We start from the raw sequence: 19445 nt of genomic DNA on the forward strand, positions 1-19445 counted from the left end.
AAAGTGATTTATTTTCCTAATGTATGTTCTTGGGGTTGGGGTTTTTGTTTGTTTTTTTTTTTTTTTAAATACTTTTGTTAACAGGAGCACAGATTTTTCTGATTGGGACCCTTTCTGTGCAGTTGTACAGGTTAAGTGGCTGGTTAAATTAATAGCTCACTTTGTGTCCTTCATACAGCATTCAAACTCTGGCTCAAGTCTATTGGTTATAATTAATTCAGTAAAATCTTTCTTTCGGTAATAAAGATATTGGTGTTTACAGGGATTGAAAGACTGTGACTCTCATAATGGTAGTCTGTTTAATCCAGTATTTGTTTTTGTAATTCTCATGTTTTCTTTTTTTTTGTTACAGGTTTTTCATTATTCTTATACAGCTTCGTATGTGATTTATAACATACACACAAGGTAGGTCACATTGTTTTTTCAATATGATGTTATTGTTGGTGGTTCTATACATAAGGTGATGGCAGCGTGTTCAAGTAAAAATTTTTGCGTTTTTTCAAGGGAAGTTTGGGAGTTAAACCCTCCAGAAGTAGAGGATTCAGTTTTACAGTATGCAGCCTGGGGCGTCCAAGGACAGCAACTGGTAAGCACAGTCATTAAAAATGCTATAGTTTAATAATGTATTAATACTCCAGACAGACTGAAGTTTAAAAAAAAAAATAAATTAAAAGCCTGAGGATAATTTTTGTTATATATTTCTGCATGATGCTAGTATGGTCCTGCTATAGCTTTTAGAGGATCTATTTATTTATTCATTTTTATTAAAGACATGTAATCATGCCTTTCTAGTCTAATCCAAATAAGCAATTTGTACAATCATTGGAAGAAGCACATCTTTAATTGTACAGTTATTGAAAGAATCACATCTTCATGCAAATATGCACTCAGGTAATTTTCAGAATAACCATTTTTGTGGCTACTACTATGAGGGAAGGAAATCTGAAGGTGTAGAGAAGTTTTCAAGTACAAGATCAATGAAAACTGTGGGTAAAAGCTTAACACCCAAAAATGAATGTGATGGATTCAATGAAAAATAGTGTTTTCATTTCAGTATGAAAATTGCTGCCAAGGTCAGTTGTGCTATGCTGAATTCATAATAATGAAACCAGAAATGCTGTGTTTCATATATTGTTTTCTACCAAAAGTTTTACCATTTTTTAATGAACATAAATCATCCATTATCATCATAACTGACCTCAATATGAGAAGAAAAAAAATTGTTTTAGAACAGCAGTGCTTTTAAACTGACTTGTGTTGCTAGTTGAAGAAGAGAGACTTATAAAAGCTCCAACTCTGAACAAGAAATTCAAATAATCCTTGTTACAATGTTCTAATAAGCTCACTAATGCCCACAAGGTATGATCCCTAAACCTCTATGAATGTCTGACTTGTTCATGCAGAGAAGCTCTAAGTTGAATGTCTGGAGAATATGCCCTGTTGCGTATAGCATTCATCAAGATGGTGGGATTGTAAAAAATGTTTCTGGTTAGAATGTATTGCATTAAGCAGGTGGAAGCAGGAAGGAAAAAGAAATTGGAACATGCTTAGTATGTTTTAATAATTAACCACATTAATTTATTTATAATGAGAGTATGGTGACAGGATTTATGTTGACAAATATGTAGGTTATTTACCAGGCAGTATTACGGAACATGGCAACCTATGTAGGTTGTAGCAGAAGGGTGATGCATTTGCAAAACTGAACAGAATTTAAAAGTATTTTAAATTAAATTTCAGTTCTTCTGATTTGTCTGTGCTATACCTCTGATTAGTAATCTCAAATACAACTAAAATCACATGTGGTGATTACTGAGAAATGATTTTTTTTTGTTTTTCTGAGATGTATCTTAAGAACAGGGGCAGACTTAGCAATTATAATCTTCAGGAAAACAGTAAATCAGAATAATGCTATCTTTTTTGCTTAGATTGCCATTCTGGAAATATGTACGAGTACTTACAGATATGGGCACAGGTGGACTGCTATTAAGTCTCAGAACTCCAAAAAAATAGGTGGTCATTTTAGATATAACCTTAATCATCCAGATTTGAAAACATGGGCATAATTCATACTTCAGTGAAGATAACATTACTCAACTTTGTTAATGTCCCTAGTAAAGTTAATGTCATGCTTTAAAAAATGTCTGCTCTACTGCAGGGCTTTATGGTGCCATATGTTCTGCAGAATTAGGAAATAATAACTTTGATTAAAACAGAAAATCTTCTGTGCACTCTGAATGATACTGAGTGTTGTCATACAGATGTACCCCTGCAATGACAGCGTGCTGAAGCCACTTCCATAAGAACTGCCAAGGAGGATGTCCTCCTGAAGCTGTTTATGTGGTAAAAGGAGGGTTTAAAGTGGCAGAAGTGCCTTGCCACATTACTGTCCCACTTCAACAGCAAGCCAGAAATGTAGAAGCAGCACAAATGAATAAAGGCTGTTGTGAATAATGGCTGTTGCTGCCCAAAGGAACAGCTGCCTCTAGCAGAAACAGGCCAGTAGAGATCATTCCAGCAGAACAGGTTAGGCAGAGGAACGACGTGCGACTGAGGATGAATTGCCGTGATTCTCAGTTATAGAATTTGTCACTGAACAAACACTTCATCGGTGAGTTTTGAATAAAGGTAGTGCAGGAAGCAGCCAGCAGTGAGGCTGGGTAGACAGCAAGTCATATAGGGAGAGGTCTAAGGTGTATGAATCTGTCAGCGGGAGCTCCGGGTAGCACCTGTCTGGGTTCAAACAAAGGTGCAGTCTCACAGATCTGTGTTACCAAACACACTAGGATTGATTTACCAAAGTCCCCTCCTAAACAATACTTATATGTCTTCCATATAATAAGGACATAGTAATAATTCATAATAAACCAAACAATCAGTGGAAGATATACTCTAAACAAAATAATCAAGTTATGGTAACCTGAGTAATCTCCAAGAGTTATTCATTACAACTGAAGAACAAGCAGGGAACAAGTTAACTTTATCTAGATAAATTTCGTCTAGAACAACCCATGACACGTACCCTGTGGCTATCACATAAACCAGGACTGTGTAGCTCGCTAAAGGGAAGAGGACTAGCGCCCTTCCAGGTGCAGTGCAGAACAGGACAGCAATACCGTGGCCATGACTGGTCAGCAAAATTAGCACAAGATGTGAAACACAAGGCACAGGTACATCTGACTGAGCTAAAGAGCCTAACTTTATGCTATAACTGTTTGGAATGTCCTGGGTTAAATCCATTAACTTGGACCAACTATTTTCAGTAGATAGACTGGAGTGTATAAGATACTCCCCAATCCTTAGTTCTGCAGAAGACCTAAGTAGCGGTGTAGCCTACACAGGAATCTTAATTCGAGTTCCTCAGATGAGGGAGAATTGTCAAGAGTTTCAAATAGATGATATAAGAAGATGAAAAGAAAAATAATAGAAATTAAACACTTGAGCAGGACAATTTGTATGCAGCCTGGAACTTCGAGGAGGGAATGTGTCTGCAGTGAAATCAAGTATACAGTAATGCTTTACATCCTTGTGAAAATCACACATCAGTCTAAGTTGTCGACTGCTATGAATAATTTCTAGGGCTCGCTAATGGGGTGGTAGGCCACATGTGGCTAGTGAGGAACAGCAGAGTTAGGTTTATGTCAGATATCAGATGACTGGACCATAGTACCATTGCTTTGAAGCTACCATGGTGGTTGCAAGTTATTTCTGTTTCTTGTTATTTACCTAGAGTAGAGGGTTTTGTGAAGATTAAGAGAAAAGCTCAGAGAAACGTCTGCTGTTTGAGTCGTGACATTTTGGTAGTGAAATTGAAAATGTTTGCTATTGTGGAGAAGAAACTTTTATCTAATGAATTAATGTGTTTTAAGGTCACATCACTGTTATTTATGAGAACTGTTTTCAAGGTCACACTCTTTAAATTGCTATCTTTTAACTGTGTTAAAACTGTGCCAGATATAACGCACCATTCTGTGTGTCTTCATATGTTAGGGAGCTGTTTATGTATTTGCTAAATATTTCTCATATTTGATTAAAATTTTGGAAGAGATCAGTTGATTATCTCTTTGCCTCACCTCTGTAGAATCCATTACCACAGCATTAAGTATTTCCAGCTTATTTCCATAAGTATTCCAGTATAAAAAACCCACCACAACTAGATGCCTAATTGGTTTCATCAACATTTTTCTGCTTCCAGTTTACTTGATTAGAGACCTCATTCAGTATGTCTGAGAAAGAATTATCCCATACCTGGTAGGAATGGTATGGGATACTTAATCCACATTTGAAAACATTGGCATAATTCATACTTCAGTGAAGATAACATTACTCAACTTTGTTAATGTCCCTAGTAAAGTTAAATGTCATGCTTTTACTCAGGAGAAAGAATCTTTGGAGGGGTTTAAAGGGCCTCTGTTGCTGAAAAACCCAGTTTTTGTCCAGTGTTCTCTCTACTTTACCTTGTGTTTTCCAGTAGTTTATAGCAAAGGTTTTCATGTTTCTGTTCTGGACCTGGCTTGTATCTGAGACAGGAGATATCCCTTTCTGTCTGGATCTGTCTATGGAGATGTATCGTAGCAGAAGCCTGAATATAAAAGTTGACCTCTGGTCCCCAGTGTAAGCAGAGTTTGCTGTGAAAGGTGCAGTGTTACCTGCAGTGCTTCTTGTGGTATGGTTAGTTCTTCTGATTAGTTCTTGGATGGATTACTTCAGGTAGCTTCCAGTAAAGTGTGGTTACATGTTGTTCAGTTTGACATAGCTTTTTCTTATAAGTTTTACACAAAGTTTCTTCTTCCTGGGTGGTAACATGTTGTTTATTTTGTATTAAGTACTTTATTTTCACTTTGTTCTATGAACATATATCCATGCTGGTCACTTTGCCTTTGCATTTGTAATAGGTATTTTATGTTATTTCTTGCATTCACCTCATTTTTCTTTTGATACATTAAGTGGTTTTGAAGGTAGCTTGAGTTATATGTTTGGATGGATCAGCATAAATAATGATCAATTGACTTATGTGTGAATGTCTATGCATAAATAAATACATAATTTAACAAAGAAGAAATCAAGAAAATATAAAGCTATCCAGAATACTAAAAAGATGATTTTGTAGAAGCTTGATGGCTGTTTTTGTCAAAATTTGATGCTCTTCAAAAAACATATCATTATCAAATAGTAGGACTGAAGATGAGCTTTTACTACACTTTAATGTAATTTAGGTCATCATTGTGTAGAATTACCTATTATCCTGTGTACGCAAAGAACAATTTGATGACTATAGCTGAATTGTGGATTCTGGATGGTCTCATCTATTTGCAGAAAATATTTTAAGTATTAGAAAATAAGAAATTGCCCTCTTGTTCCAAAAAATGGAACAGGTTACTGCAGATAATAGGATTTTGAAGCTGAAGCTTTTACAAAAATAATGGGGGCGGGGGGAAATCTAGTGAAAAAGGACCTCGCCTTATATTAAAACTACCCAAAACCAAGCATACAAACAGAAACCCAGAAACAAAATGAACAAAATCTGCTGTAATTGCTATTAATAAATGTATCAGTTCAAGAACTCCCTATCCCTCTGCTTTGTGATCAGTAGCCATTATCCTGGTTGTCTTGTTTGGAGGTTCATTTTTGCCTTCCCTATTGCCCCACAAAAATGCAAATATCTATCAGACTGTTGAATTGCTGTATTAACATGACATTTCCTTAGTATTGCCTTCTTTTCAAAATTTTAGCATTTTTCTATGGCTTTCAAATACTGTTTGAGATAATAAACATACTGCAGCAGGAAAGTTCTTTGATGTTATAACATTTGCCAAGTACCCAGATAAGCACAAGAGTAATTTTAGCAAATGAGAAATTAGCAGGACTGTGCTAGACACACACCTTACTCAACAGATGCTTTAACAGCCATTAGTTGCTGAAAGCTTCATTTACTATTTGCTCTATCAAGGGTCAAAGTACAACTACTATAAAAACTGGTAACTATCATTTCTGTAAAATATTTGCCACGTGTTTCCTTTTTGCATAATTAATGCTGTGGATACTTGGCACCCCCTCCTGGCAAAAACACTTCCATTTGCAAATGAAGAAGAAAAGATCTTTCAGGGTTCATGAGCCAAGTAGAAGCTTAATTAATGCTAATGTAGTAAGTCCTAAATAAATATATTTAATCTGCTGTTTTGATTTTCAAAGTCTTTTGCTCTTTTGAATTGCTGTATTTTTTATGAGTAACTTAAAATCACATATGGAAATGTCAAGGCTTTATTTCATCTTTCCTTTTAATCATGATGGTAATGAGGCAAATGGCAGTAAAACTGAGAGGAAAATGTCTGCTTGAATTTATTCTGAAAACCAGAAATAAACAAGAACATTTTAATGTGACATTAACCTCAGGTATGATTTCTTATTTAAAATATATGAGGGGCTCCTTTCAGAACTTCTGTATTTCACAGCATATTTGGAGATCCTTAGTCTTGCTGAGGATGTTTCTATGAAGAAAAGGAACCTGAACAGTTGAGCATTGCTCACCTAGTTGAGTCTTTAAGGGATTTGACCATAATTCTAGCAAATGCTGAAGTCATGTCTTCCAGAAGGCAATGAGAAATTAAGGAGGGTATGTGAGCTTTTTAATTTTATCTTCCAAATATTTTTTATTACATTTCTAGATTCCAGCTGGGAAACTTACTGCATCAGAAGCTGAGGATTTGAATGAAAAAGTGAAAATATTTACAGAAAAATGCATACAAAAAGGCTCTTTTAATAGCAACTTTTGACCAACAACTAGATTGTGTATGATTTTTGCGAGGCTGTGCATTCCAGTATTTTATTCATGTTAGATGAAATGTGCTAAATTATTAGATTCTGTTATGAAGTGATATGAAACCCATTTACTAGCGTACTTCCAAAAACTTTCTGCTGTTTTATTTTTGATACAAGAACTGAGTCACTTTTATCAGAGTCACGGTGAACATGACCAATGTAATATTTTACTTCACATAAGAATTAGTTACCTAAAAGATAAAACTGTATTCCTCCTAAGCTTCTGCTACCCATTTGATTTCCTTTTGGATTTCTCCAGCTAGCATTGTAAAATGTATGTTTTTTGTCTTTCCACCTAAATAATTCAATTAAAAATTAAGTTATTAGTTTCTCTGAAGGTATTCTGCTGAACTAATTTTGATTTTCGATTATTAATTTCTAGGTGCCCACACCACTTAAATATAGATTAAGTTGGAGGAGAAGATAAGCATTAAATGTATGTTCTCTAGTTTCAAAAGTAATTCTCAATATGAAAGCAGTTTTCTCCATCTCAGAAAAGGGGAATGGAGAATGCAGCCAGAAAAAAAAAAAAAAAAGTCAGTTTTGGAAAACAGGGAAAAATACGTTTCTACATATCAAGTTTGGATATATTCAATGAAAGTTTTGTGATCTCTAGAAAGCAGAAATGGTTACAAATAGAACCAAGGCTAAGTTGAGCATAGAAGTGCTTCATCATTTTGCTTAGTGAAATGCAATGAACGTGTCCTGGTATCAAAGGTAACTTAAAAATATTAGCTATTAGGGATTAGATATTTCTAGCCCTTTGTGAGAATACCTACTTGGCTGTATCAAAAAATGTGAAGAAATAATGAGAAAATCATGTTTTATAGGAGCATTATTCTTCTACTACTGCTTTTCATGTGGAACAATAAAAGGCCCAGCAGCTTTATAGTGAACAAATTGAGAGGGGAGATGAAAGATGTTTCCTTTTCCCTTTCCCTGATTCTTATTCTATTTTCACTGCCCTAGCATGCAGCTAATATTTGAACCAGTATGTAAGCTGCGCACACAGGTAGTGCACTTTTCTCTCCAGTCTCATGCCAATAACTCTATTGTAAGCAAATATACAGGAAATGTGACGTATCATTGTGCTAGACAGCAAATTATTTTTTCATGTAGATATATGTGTTTGTGTGTGTGTATTAACGTATAATAAACACAGTCCCACAAAGGCACATGCAAACAAGCATAGACACCCACGTTTGATAAAAGCAATCATCACAACTTTTCTGCGCAGCAGCCTGCAGGGAGCGATCAAAATAGCAATACGTGCCTCTCATCTAGACTATCATGTTGTTCGACATGTGTATGTGTAACAAAGCATATCTGAATATTCACGCTTCTGTCTGTTAGCTAATATTAACTGAAAGTCCCATGGCTCATAAAATAGGACGGCTGTGCTTCTTGCGTGAAAATTGTGTAGCTTTAGGTAATGCAAAACCAAGAAAATTATACTTCAGAAGTCTAAAATTCTTAAGAAATAGCCACCCGTACAAACTAAATACACAGTAAATATGAAGAAAGGTCAAAATCTGATCGAACCTTTTGCAGAGTTGGGAAAGTTTAGATAACAATTTTTATTATGGACTGTGTTTTCGTATAACTCCAAAATCCTACCCAAAACCATTGCAGGCTTACCTGTGTCCATGGATCATATAATCACTTAGTCATTTAATATTTTTTATATGTATATGTGTGTGTGCATGTATGTGTGTGTGTATATATATATATATATATATAAAGATGTGCTATACCACAGGATGAGGTGGAAAATTTATCTATATTGATCTTTTGGTAAAGCAATGTAATGTAAATATATAGTTATCTTATCTGTGAGGTAAGAAAAAGAGACACATTCTATTCTCTATTCCCTCCTTACCACGCAGGGAAAAGAACGGGGGAAATCTGCTATGGTAAGGCACCAAAATGTCAATTCTTCAAATTATTTAATTTGACATTTCTAATGCCTTTGTGGTTCAGGTTCTAAGTCAAAGGTTGTTTTAGCCAGTGGTAAACACAAATTTTATTTACCTTTTGTAAAATTTTTGCAGAAGACTTGCAAAATACTTCTGAGTCTTTGTGGTGGTACCAGTGCCTACAGAGTTCAGCTACGAACAAGCTGAAGGGATAAAACCACCTTGGCAGCAAAACCCCCTGAACTCTTGCTGTGTGGCAAGGTTCCTCTGGCTCTTCTATTCATAGGTTCTGTTTGCTCTATGGTAACATTTATTTTCTCCTTTGGCACATAGTGTTCATCAAAAATATAGACAGGTTTCTGTCTAGTGAAGTGACAGTGACTCCCCTTTTCAGCAGGGTTGGACCTCCTTTTCCCCTTATGATAGTTGACCTCGAAAGTTAGTTCCGTTGTTCCAGTGGTCAAGGTGGGATATCCTGGCTCAGTTTAGATCAATGGGCTCTTTACATCAGTCAACCAGAATGTTACTCATCCCATATGGGTAAAGGTGGAGTAGATGGTCCTTGTTATTATTTAAAAAAGAAAAAAAGAAGCTGTGTATACTTCATGAATGATGATGTCATGACTCCCTGTTGAATCTCTATCAGCAAGACAGCTGTGATGAGGAGAAAAAGTCCAAACAGAGTATGAGCACATAGCTTTGAACATGTTCAACACACCTGTACGCTCTTTCTATTTTAGCCAAGTCCTTCTTGAAAAAGAAAAATTAAATTCCATCATCACCAAGCTGTAAATGTCCTTGCATGGTTTTATCTTTCCTGCAGTGAGGTTATGGCTTCCCTGCTGTATTTGCACTGAAGGATGAGGGTAGATTAAACTCCCACCACACTGTGGTAAGTCTTAAGCTTTCACATCGACTCAGCCTGAGCCAGAATGTGACACGCAGAGGACTGCTTGCAGATGTGTAATTGTGCGGAGCATATATTCACTGAGTGTATATATTTGACTGCTTCAAGGTCAGGACAGCCCTGGAGAATAAGGCTTAAAAAGTCAGGTACACTGTTGATTTGTAAGAGAAAATAAAGCATTAATTGGCAGGGAGGAAAGAAGGCTGAAGGACCTAGCAATCGACTAGCAAACACAACTCTGTGGAAACAAACTGGTATTAGAAAGGTCTGTATTAAGCTGGTGGAAATGGCATTAATGAGGAAAGCAGAAACCTGTGTAGGTCAAAGTATTTTTCACTTTAGTTGAGTGCTAGGGTATGGTGAAGAAGTAATACACTAATTGTATTCATGTGCTCATATAAATGCGTTACATACGTGAGCAGGGCTTGATCAGTAGTAACTAATAGGTATTGGCCATATAGATAGTATTGCAGAACACTGCACATGTTTTCTTCACCGTTTATGGCAGGTGCCAGTGCATTTTCAGAAACAGAAGAGAGAAATTTTGTTTGGAAAGAAAGCAAACAGTTATTTTCAAGTGTTGCTTCACAGACTGAACTGTCCCAAACAAATGCTGTTATAAGCGTTAGTCGGAAATTTGTCATTCCTATTTGTCTCATTCCTAATGAGATATTTTAAGGCAAATGAGCTTGTTTTGAGTGCCATGTCTGTATGAAGTGGTAAATGGCTGTGGAATCTATACAGTAGATGTCATCCACTAAAATCTGGATCATTTTATCATAAGGACATCTGGCAATTTGAACACTGTGCACAGTGGGGAGATGAAGGCACACATACCAGATGACAAGATAGGCAGGGTCAGCAATAGTAGCTGAAAGGACAAAGCTTTGTGTTAAACTCTGCTTTGGTTTCTCATGTAGAAGATGCTGAGAGGCATCCTGGATTTGAATGATGTACAAAGTTCTCAGAGATTGTCTACTACTGTAAGAATAGTAGAAAATGGAAATACAACTTTAACGCACAGCATTTTCAATTCTGTCATGGTTTTACTTTGGTCCTTGCTGTCAGGATGCTACTTGGTTACATTTTGTCAAAGAAAACATAGAAAATTCTTCCTCCAGCACCCAGTCCAGACAGTTATATTTGCCCTGTTTCCCAACATTGACTTTTTTGTTCTGGAGTAACAAGGTTGCAAATGTTTCATTTTAGCTTCTGTTACAGATTGATCCATCTGGGCATAATTGAGTGCTTGATATCAGTGTGAGATGAGCCTTTGAAATACCAGAGATAATTTTAAAAGATTTTATGGTAAAGGCAGATTATGATTTTATTATAAGTCTGTAGGACCAACCGAGGCATGTAAGAGTGACATTTATGTCCACGCTGTTCCATGCTGGTTCATTAGTCAGAAGCTATCAGTAAATGCAAAGAACAAGGAGTGTGGGTTCCTGAGCATGCACTGTTTATAGATAAGTCTGTTACTTTACATCACTTACACGGATGAAAACCAAAGGGCTGAGCAGTCCAATTCCTCAGACATTTTGCACAGTGCTGCAGCCAGCATAATTCTGCAGGCAGCTCCATGGGGAGGAGGCAGTAGATCCAGACTATCAGCTTGGAGGTGAGGGAGTCTTACTGTAATCTTCTGTGCAGTAGCAAAGATTTATAAAGTAGCTTTTTGCATAGGTCATAGTTCAGATACTATATGTGATTTTGTTTATATAACATATAGCACAATGTTTGCACCCATGAGTAAGTTATCATGGGATTAGGCAGGGTGTGAATTTAGTGAATGTCAAGACCCAGTGTCATTGAAAAGGCAGCATAATTATTAGCATGTGTCTAAACAAGAGGGCAATGCTTCCTCACTTTTATTTGAAATCAAGGACATAAACATGAGAGTTATCATGGGGTAGCTGATACTCTGTGAGTTCATGGCCTGGTTTATTTCTTGACATTAGTAACTAATCGTATAGCTGCATTATGAATGGGTCCTTGCTATTGTTTACAGTATATTTACAAACCATCTAAACAGTAATTAAATATGATAGCCTTGTAGACTGTTTGCAGTTGTTCAGAAACAGTTGTGCTAACACATTGCTGTGATGCAGTGGCACTAATTTAGACAGCAGGAAAGTGGTACTTCAGTGTTCTGTTGTTCATGCTATGTCTGGCAGCTTGATCACTGCAAAAGTAGAATTAACATATTGCAACTGACAAAAAAAAAAGCCAGTATATGACATTGTGATGTATGTGTTTTCAGGTCTCCATGTTTCATACTGATCAGCAGTTACTTCCTCTCTACCTTAATTACAACATAATCAAAAGGTTTGAAAGCTTCCTCTGAGAAAATTCCTGTCTAGGTCAATCACAATCTTTAGAAAATTGGTACCTTTAAGGGTGAATATAGTTATTATTGCTTACAATTATAATAATGTGGGTTTATCTGTTATTGATTTCTGCCTCATTTGCAATGTGTCTGTTGATTTTGAAACATAGATCATGTAAGGGTAGATTTCTGTCTACTGCCATGCGCTGCTTGGGTAGCTGATGGTGCCTGCTGTGCCTAGTATCTGCATAATTTACTGGTCTGTGGTGCATGTGGAACTATGGGGTAAGAGCTGGAAAAGGTCAGAGCTGAACAGCTCTGAAAATTTGATACCAGTGTAGACTGACCAGCAAAATAAAAAAAAACTGCAGAGAGGAGATCAGAGCCATTCTGCACTATTGGAGACTTGCAAAGAAGCTGTACTGCAAACTGCGTGAGACATTTTAGCCTGCAATCACTGTTTGTGGGAGCTCACAATCTAAAGAGGCTACAGATACAGTGTAGCAGAACGGGATGTAATGTAAAGGTGCTTGGCAATAAAATTCCATAAAAATTTCCTTGAAATTGGCATCCTGTAATGTATGTGATCTAAAGAGAATATTTGGAAGATGTGGAAAAAAAAGCTTTTTGGAAAAAGTCAGTGTAATTGTAACTGACAAAGTCACTAATGAATACTCCAACCATGCAAAATTCACACTTATAAAAGCTTTATAAGCCACTTTCCTGTGGTTTATATTATTCAAAATATAGTCTTTCTCTTTGGTTCTGGAGATTGCTGCAGGACATGTGAGAAAGACATCAGCAGAATAATCAGTCACACCAGTGAAATGCATTATAGCTGTTTTGGGTAACAATTTGCTACCTTGCATTGTATTTGCCTGTCAGTGTGTGAGCGTCCCAGCTCATTACCATGGGGCTTCTTCCACAGCTTATTACTGTGGGCAAAAATGACAGTGACTGACCCTTTATCTTGCTACTTTTCCAACATGTGCAAAGTACTGCCTAGAAATCTGGTTTGTCCGTGTGCTTTTGTATACAACAGATCTCACTTTCACATGTATGGAACAATAAATCAACACCTAACTTGGAAACACCCATGGACAGAGCATTCTCAAAGGAAGGTTGGTGGTGTATGCATGCAGCCTATGAGCAGTTTGAGTGATCCCTGGGCCAGCACTTTACTCAGTAGTGTTGAATATGGGTGTTGAATCTCAAGCTGTAGGTAGAAACAAACCAAATGGCATCACACCAGTTCATCACAGAACACAGGAAAAGCCATGTCTTTCCTGCAACCAAATAGAGACCTAGAGGATTTCTGTGGCTCGCTGCAGCGTGTGTCCTATGGCTCTTGGCCAAAGAGGGGCTTTGATATGCACCAGGAGGTTTGGATTGCCATCATGGAACTTCTAACTAGGTGTAAAACCCAACTGTTCCTATGTAACACTGTATGTCCAGTTCTTCTGGACGATGTTAGAAGGTGTTTTCTTCCCAAAATAAGCAATTTTTTTAATTATTTTTTTTTATGAATGGGAAAAAGAAAATACGCTGTTGTCACTTTGACACACAAAACACGTAATCCTAAGTACACCTTGATCTTCAGTGGGAAGCTGCTTTGACTAAATGAGATTTTGGGAAGGGAAAAGGGCAGAAAGGGGTATGCGTCTTCTGTAGCAGTGGGTATAATAATGGTCTGGCAATTTCAATTTAAGTCTGTAAGTCCCAGGGGTACAGCAAGTGAAATCATAGATGACAAGAAAATGTTTGTTCAGTTTGGACTTGAAGAAGAGAACAGACATTGTGCTGTGACTACGAATAACGTAATCAGTGGCTCTGATAGAAAAAATGTATCAGAGCTTTGGAGGACGCTGAACAGTGGTAGAGAAGGTGCCAAGCTAGGTATTTATTTGTAATGGTAATGCATTGACAAATACAGTGGATGTTTTGCAATATTTTTTAAATTGGTGAAAACTAATTGTAAGTATCTGAAGTGGAGCTACCTGTATAATTTTTCAGATCTGTGAACCAGAAAGTTGTAGCAAATACGTTAAGTACTTAAATGAAAATTAAGCTTGTTATCTTGATAGCAAGTGTTGAAAAACCACAACCAAATGGTTTCCATGTGGATGCAAAGGTTTGATTTTAATTTCTTACTGTAATAAAAAGTTAGTTCCAATACTACTTACAAATAAAAGGAAGTGCATAGTGCATTTTCCATAACTGCGGCAAAATCAGCAGTAGGAATTGAAACCGCTTTTTTTTTTTCCAAAAAATCATTCTAAAATAATTTTAAAATTATTTATTTCTTTTGAGGTACCACTGATTTGTTTATTTAAGATCACTTGTTTGTGCTGAACTTCGCATAGGGAGCAGCATGTTCAAGAAACAAACATTGACTCTTTGGATATATGTAATATGTACGTATACATAAGTAATATGTAGTGTAAACACTGCCAAGCAAGTTTTGATCAATCTATTTAGCATCAAACTAATTTTTCCTCATAAGATCTATGTGGGAGGGCTCTGTGCCAGTATCTTTAACTCTCCATTTGAACTGCTATTTAAACTGGCTATATGAAAGCTATTTAAACTGTGCTTACATATTGCAGTCCTTTAGCTGTGGTCTAGGTAGCATAACAAGTGACTCTCATTCTTAAGGACGTGGTTTAGTGGTGGACTTTTCAATGTAAAGTTAATGGTTGGACTCAATGATCTTAAAGGTCTTTCCCAACCTAAGTGATTCTATGATTCTGTTGTGATTCCCCCGTTGCTGTGTGTGTTATTCCAGTGCATGCTCCAGCATGAACTCAGGACTAGGAGAAGTACAGCTGCTGTGTGTGTCATGGGATCTTCTTTCTCTTCCCGGTATGAGATTAAACTGCAAAATAGTGCTGTACCAACTTGGTGTTGTACCTGAAACTGGGAAAGTCACAGTCTGATCTCCGAAGAGCAAAGTGCAAAATTTTTGGAGCAACTAAGAAAGTATTCTTTCTTTGACTTTCTTTTGTCTAATGGATAGCCAATATTGTTTGTAATAACAGTTGTTAGCAAGAAAACATACTCATCTGGAAATCTTAGTGACTGATCTAACTAAGGGAAGTTGGATTTGGCCCTTGTTAATGTGTGGTAAGACAGGAGACAGAACAAGTGGTAAGAGGCAAGCCCAGATGGAAAAACATCTTGAAGCTTTTGAAGAATTAATTATCCAACTAATTAGCTGGCAGTCTCACAAGAAGAAGGGATATAATTTTGCTGCATGCTTAGGAAATGAAGTCTGATAGATCCTGTGCTGAGATGTAGCTATCACTCATGGTGGTGGTGGAGTCAGCTGGTTAGCCAGACTATCTGTGTGGGTGCGCAGGACGACGTTTGTTTCTGCATCAGTAAGAATACTTACCCCTCTGCACAGTGCATTTGAGCGGTCTGTTATGTAGAACGTTGCACTCTGAAGACACCTGTGCCAGTCCAACAAGTGGTGAACTGTGTGTCTTTGCCAAGGTCACACATAAATATAGCCAGAGATGGGCTGCCTGAAGGTGGTTTAGGTCGATGTCTTCACAGTCATTAGCAACTGACAGAGTTCTGCAGCAGAAGCTTTTCCTGCATGCCTGAAGGTCTCCTTCTGGGCATAATCAGAAATTCCTTAGTCTTGTCATAGCTGTGAAAGGTAAGGAAGACTGTCATGTTCTCTGGGGTATTAAGGGAGAGCACTGAAGTTGTTCCAAGTTGGAATAGTTATTTATATATTTGCTGGTTAGAGAGTCAGAGGAAGAATCTGATTATTTCCTCAGTTCACAGGTAGGTCACTTACCTGTGCAGGAAGACACCAGTGCTTGTAGTATGGATGTGGGGTTTTTTAACCAAAGGTGTATTGATACAGATGCTTGCCTTGTTTCCTTCCCAGCTGTATCTGCTCAGCAGCTTTAGGGTTTGGTTGGCACCTTCCTTGAAGTAGGTATTTGTCCTGATGAATCCATGTAATGACAAACTGTGCCATTAGTCACACTCCACCATTTCTTTCCTTCAGGACAGATGCTGGATACTGAGTATTGTCTTTTTATCTTGAAAAGTTAATTTCAGGAGCTGTTGAAACTTATGTAAGGGTAATTTATGGCTGCAAAAGCCCACTGACACTTGCAGTTTACATTACATATTTCTGTTATTATTGATGGCAAAATGTGTTTGTGCTGATGGTATCAATCAGGAAGTCAAACAAATCTGCTATGCTCAAACTCTGAAGGATTAATTAGAAAGATTCACTCATTAAGTTAGGAAAATAAGTCTGTGATATATTAACCATTACAGGGCAGGTGTCCAAGTTTTCTCTATGATAAATATCAAGACAATTTTAAAGGCCGTGCTAACTAATTTTCTTCCAGTTTTTTTGTTAGTTGTTAGTGACTTCTACTATCATTTCACATCAGGTTATGTGGAAATATTAGACTGGCAATCTGCAAACATGCTTTATAGGATAGCTGCACCTTCTCAGGGCTTTTAAACTGTGGCCACGCTACAGTAAGTGTGACAGAGGCCACCAAGTGCTTGGTTGTGGTACAGAGCGGGGAGATACACCTTCAGCTTGGGCGGAGCATGACATGAGTGACTAATGTTGGTTCTAGACCCCAGGTGGTTCCCTCTCCTTGCTGGGGAACAGCAGTGGCAGTACATTATACCTATACAGTTAGTGTTTGTATAGTCTATTTTAAGAACTTGTTGCATGGTAAGCTACCTTACCATACTAATATAAAAATAAGTTTATCCATGCGTAAGTAAGAGAAAGGACTAATGCTGGATTATTAAGCCTACCTTCTTAATGTAAAGTTTGGGAGAAATTTGCCTCGGTTTGGTAGCTTGTCTCTGCAAGTGAGAACAGTGACTGGCTCTGGGGAAGGAGACAGGTTTCGTCATCAAGGGTTGCAGCTGTTTCTCTTCCACCTGAAGAAAACTGGGGTTTTGGATATAAGTACAAATCTGAACTTTGGTGCCTGGATGAATTTCTAGGACACATGCAAACGTCTGGTAGTGGCTCTGTCTCAGCGCTGCTAGGGCTAACCGGCTGCTGGCAGCCTCTGGTAGAGAAGCTGCCCCTGCTTTGGTAGCAAGCTCAAAGCCCTGATTTGCCTACAGTTACTGCTTCTGTGCAGGGTAAGCAATCACATGGTGACCCCCACACAGCTCCAGGCAGTCTGCTGTGGCCACCCAGCTGGTGAGGCAGAAGCTTGTCCTGTTGCTGATACGCCACCCTGCAATCAGAAGAGTGACTGAGTGTGGATATGCCCATGCAGAAGGCTGCAGTGGAGCACCTAAAGGGAAAACGTGGAGTATTTTTTCTGTAATTTAGTGGCTTTTCTCCGCTTGTAGTGTTTGAAATGATTAAAGACACACAGGGGGCCTCTTCAGCGATTGGCACTGGGTTTGCCGTTCAGCTGTGGGATTGCATGGCTCTGTGTTTTCACAGCTGTCTGCCATCTGGAACTAACTGCTTGGACTGGGTGCTCTGCTTCAGACCTTAACCTGAAATAAAATCATGCAATTGTGAAACATGTTGCAGACAATAAATAAGTGTTTTGGAACAAATTCATTTAGAAGAAGGTTTATGAAAAAATACTTTAGTGGCTGACAGATGTGGAAGAATGAGGAGGATTAGTGCTGTAGGTAGAACAGTAGAGCAAGCCGATCCTCAGATTCTTCAGAGTCACTTGAAATAATGTGATCATTATCAAGAATTAATCTCTCAATAGTCCAAAACATTCTTGCAGATGGTTTTCATTAACTTGAAAATATTTAATAAAATAATTGAAGAAATGCTGTGGTTTTTTCTTCATTTGAAAGGCTTGATGTGATAACCTGTGAAAAATCTCAAAGACAACAAAAAGTGAAATAATTTTGAAGGCCATAGGTTTTGATATTTATCCCTATTTACAGCATTATTATCTAAGGGTCTTAACTAAAAAAAAAAATATTAAATATTTTAAAAATACTTGGAAAATAGGTGGTGAAGCGAAGAGGTTAAGAAAATTGTAATAAATAATTTTCATATAAGATAGCCTGGTTCCACTTTGTGCCTTTTTCAATTTATTTTCTTATCATCATGCCTGAAAGCTGTGAAAGCATTTTGGGCACAAAGCCACTGATGTATTAATGAGAATACCTGTCTGATACACAGTTAGCAACCCCTCTTTTAGCAATTTTGGAAGATTCAGTAGTTACAGTCAACATTTTAGTACTCATGATGTAGTAATTAGACCCAAGTGTATACTAAGAAAAGCCCTTTTACTTGCTCCCAAATACCTGAGTGGCGATAGACTAGCAACAGAAATTTTTGGTTTATGTGACATTGCCCAAAACGCAATATACAAAGTGATGAAGTATGTGAAATCCCTACCCTGGAAACGTTTGGGCACATGCTCAGTTTTACTTACTGGAGTCAGGATTTTAGGCATGTGTATTTGCAAGACTCCAAGAATATTTTGTTTTGTTTTGATCAATAATTCTTGTCCCAGTGTCATGATTTGCTGTCTGCCTTGCAGTATTTGAGAGTCTACGTCTCCGTTGTAGGAAAAGTAGTAGTTTGAGTTCTTTTCCAGCCACTTGCTCTTTCTTTCAATCAATTTTAAAGACCAAATTGTGGCTCATAAATTCAGCTTCTGTGTATGGCTGTACTGCAACTAAGCAGCAGCAGCAGCCACCACGTAAAACACAAAACTTTCCATCTAGTCCATGTGTTCTTGAAAGAAAAGCTTTCTTTCAAGAAAGAAAGAAAAGGAAATACATTTTATTGTAGCAGAAAGTGGAACCGTACAGTTTTCTACAGATGCTACTTTGACCAGAAAGCATTGGAGGCAATGTTTAGAGAAAGAAAGCGAAAATGTACAAACCAAAGAAAAGGAACTTTTTGCAGGGAGGGGAGAGTTTCACCATAATATTTCAGGACTTCCTCTGCTTCTGGGGCCTGGGGTAGGATTTTTTGCGTGTTTCAGCTGAGGAATAGTTCCATTGCTGCTTTTAGTTGGTGGGCTCATGATAATCAACATAAAATAAAACTATTCACAATCTTGTGAACAGAATAGATTTCAAGTGGTGCTCTCTTAAAATTTCCATATTTTGAGAGTAATATACAAAATAAATTTATACCACATAAACATTATACCAGGAATAAGCATTCTCAGTGAGTATGCCTTTTAGAAATGTCTGTCTTGGCTGCATTGCTGCGACGCTAATGTCAGATGAGAGATTGGTTTCTGTGGCTGCACAAAGTACTTGTGCTTAATTGAATCCATAGTCTGGATTTACAGAAAGCAAAGCACAGAACCTCTCAGGCCACTACTAGTAGCCATCACAACAATGTTGTCACTCCTATGGCAGCTCTGCTGCCTGTTTTGCTGCAGAAATCAACATTTGAACTCCCGAGTTCTTATTTCCAAGAGGTGAATGTGTTAATTACAGATGAGCACTTTGGCATGTTCAGGAATGGAAG

General features: G+C 37.5%; 1 protein-coding gene across 2 annotated transcripts in view; it reads left to right on the top strand.

Moving 5' to 3' along the window:
- DPP10 (dipeptidyl peptidase like 10) overlaps positions 1 to 19445 on the top strand; it is a 551325-nt gene that overhangs the window by 470059 nt on the left and 61821 nt on the right. For both annotated transcript variants that reach the window (XM_037398165.1, XM_037398164.1), the window contains exons 6-7: positions 353 to 405; positions 505 to 586. In XM_037398165.1, the coding sequence (XP_037254062.1) occupies positions 353 to 405; positions 505 to 586 (135 nt within the window). The remainder of the gene's footprint in view (positions 1 to 352; positions 406 to 504; positions 587 to 19445) is intronic.

The sequence above is a fragment of the Falco rusticolus genome, chromosome 8, assembly GCF_015220075.1.
Source record: "Falco rusticolus isolate bFalRus1 chromosome 8, bFalRus1.pri, whole genome shotgun sequence".
In the NCBI taxonomy this organism is placed as follows: domain Eukaryota; kingdom Metazoa; phylum Chordata; class Aves; order Falconiformes; family Falconidae; genus Falco; species Falco rusticolus.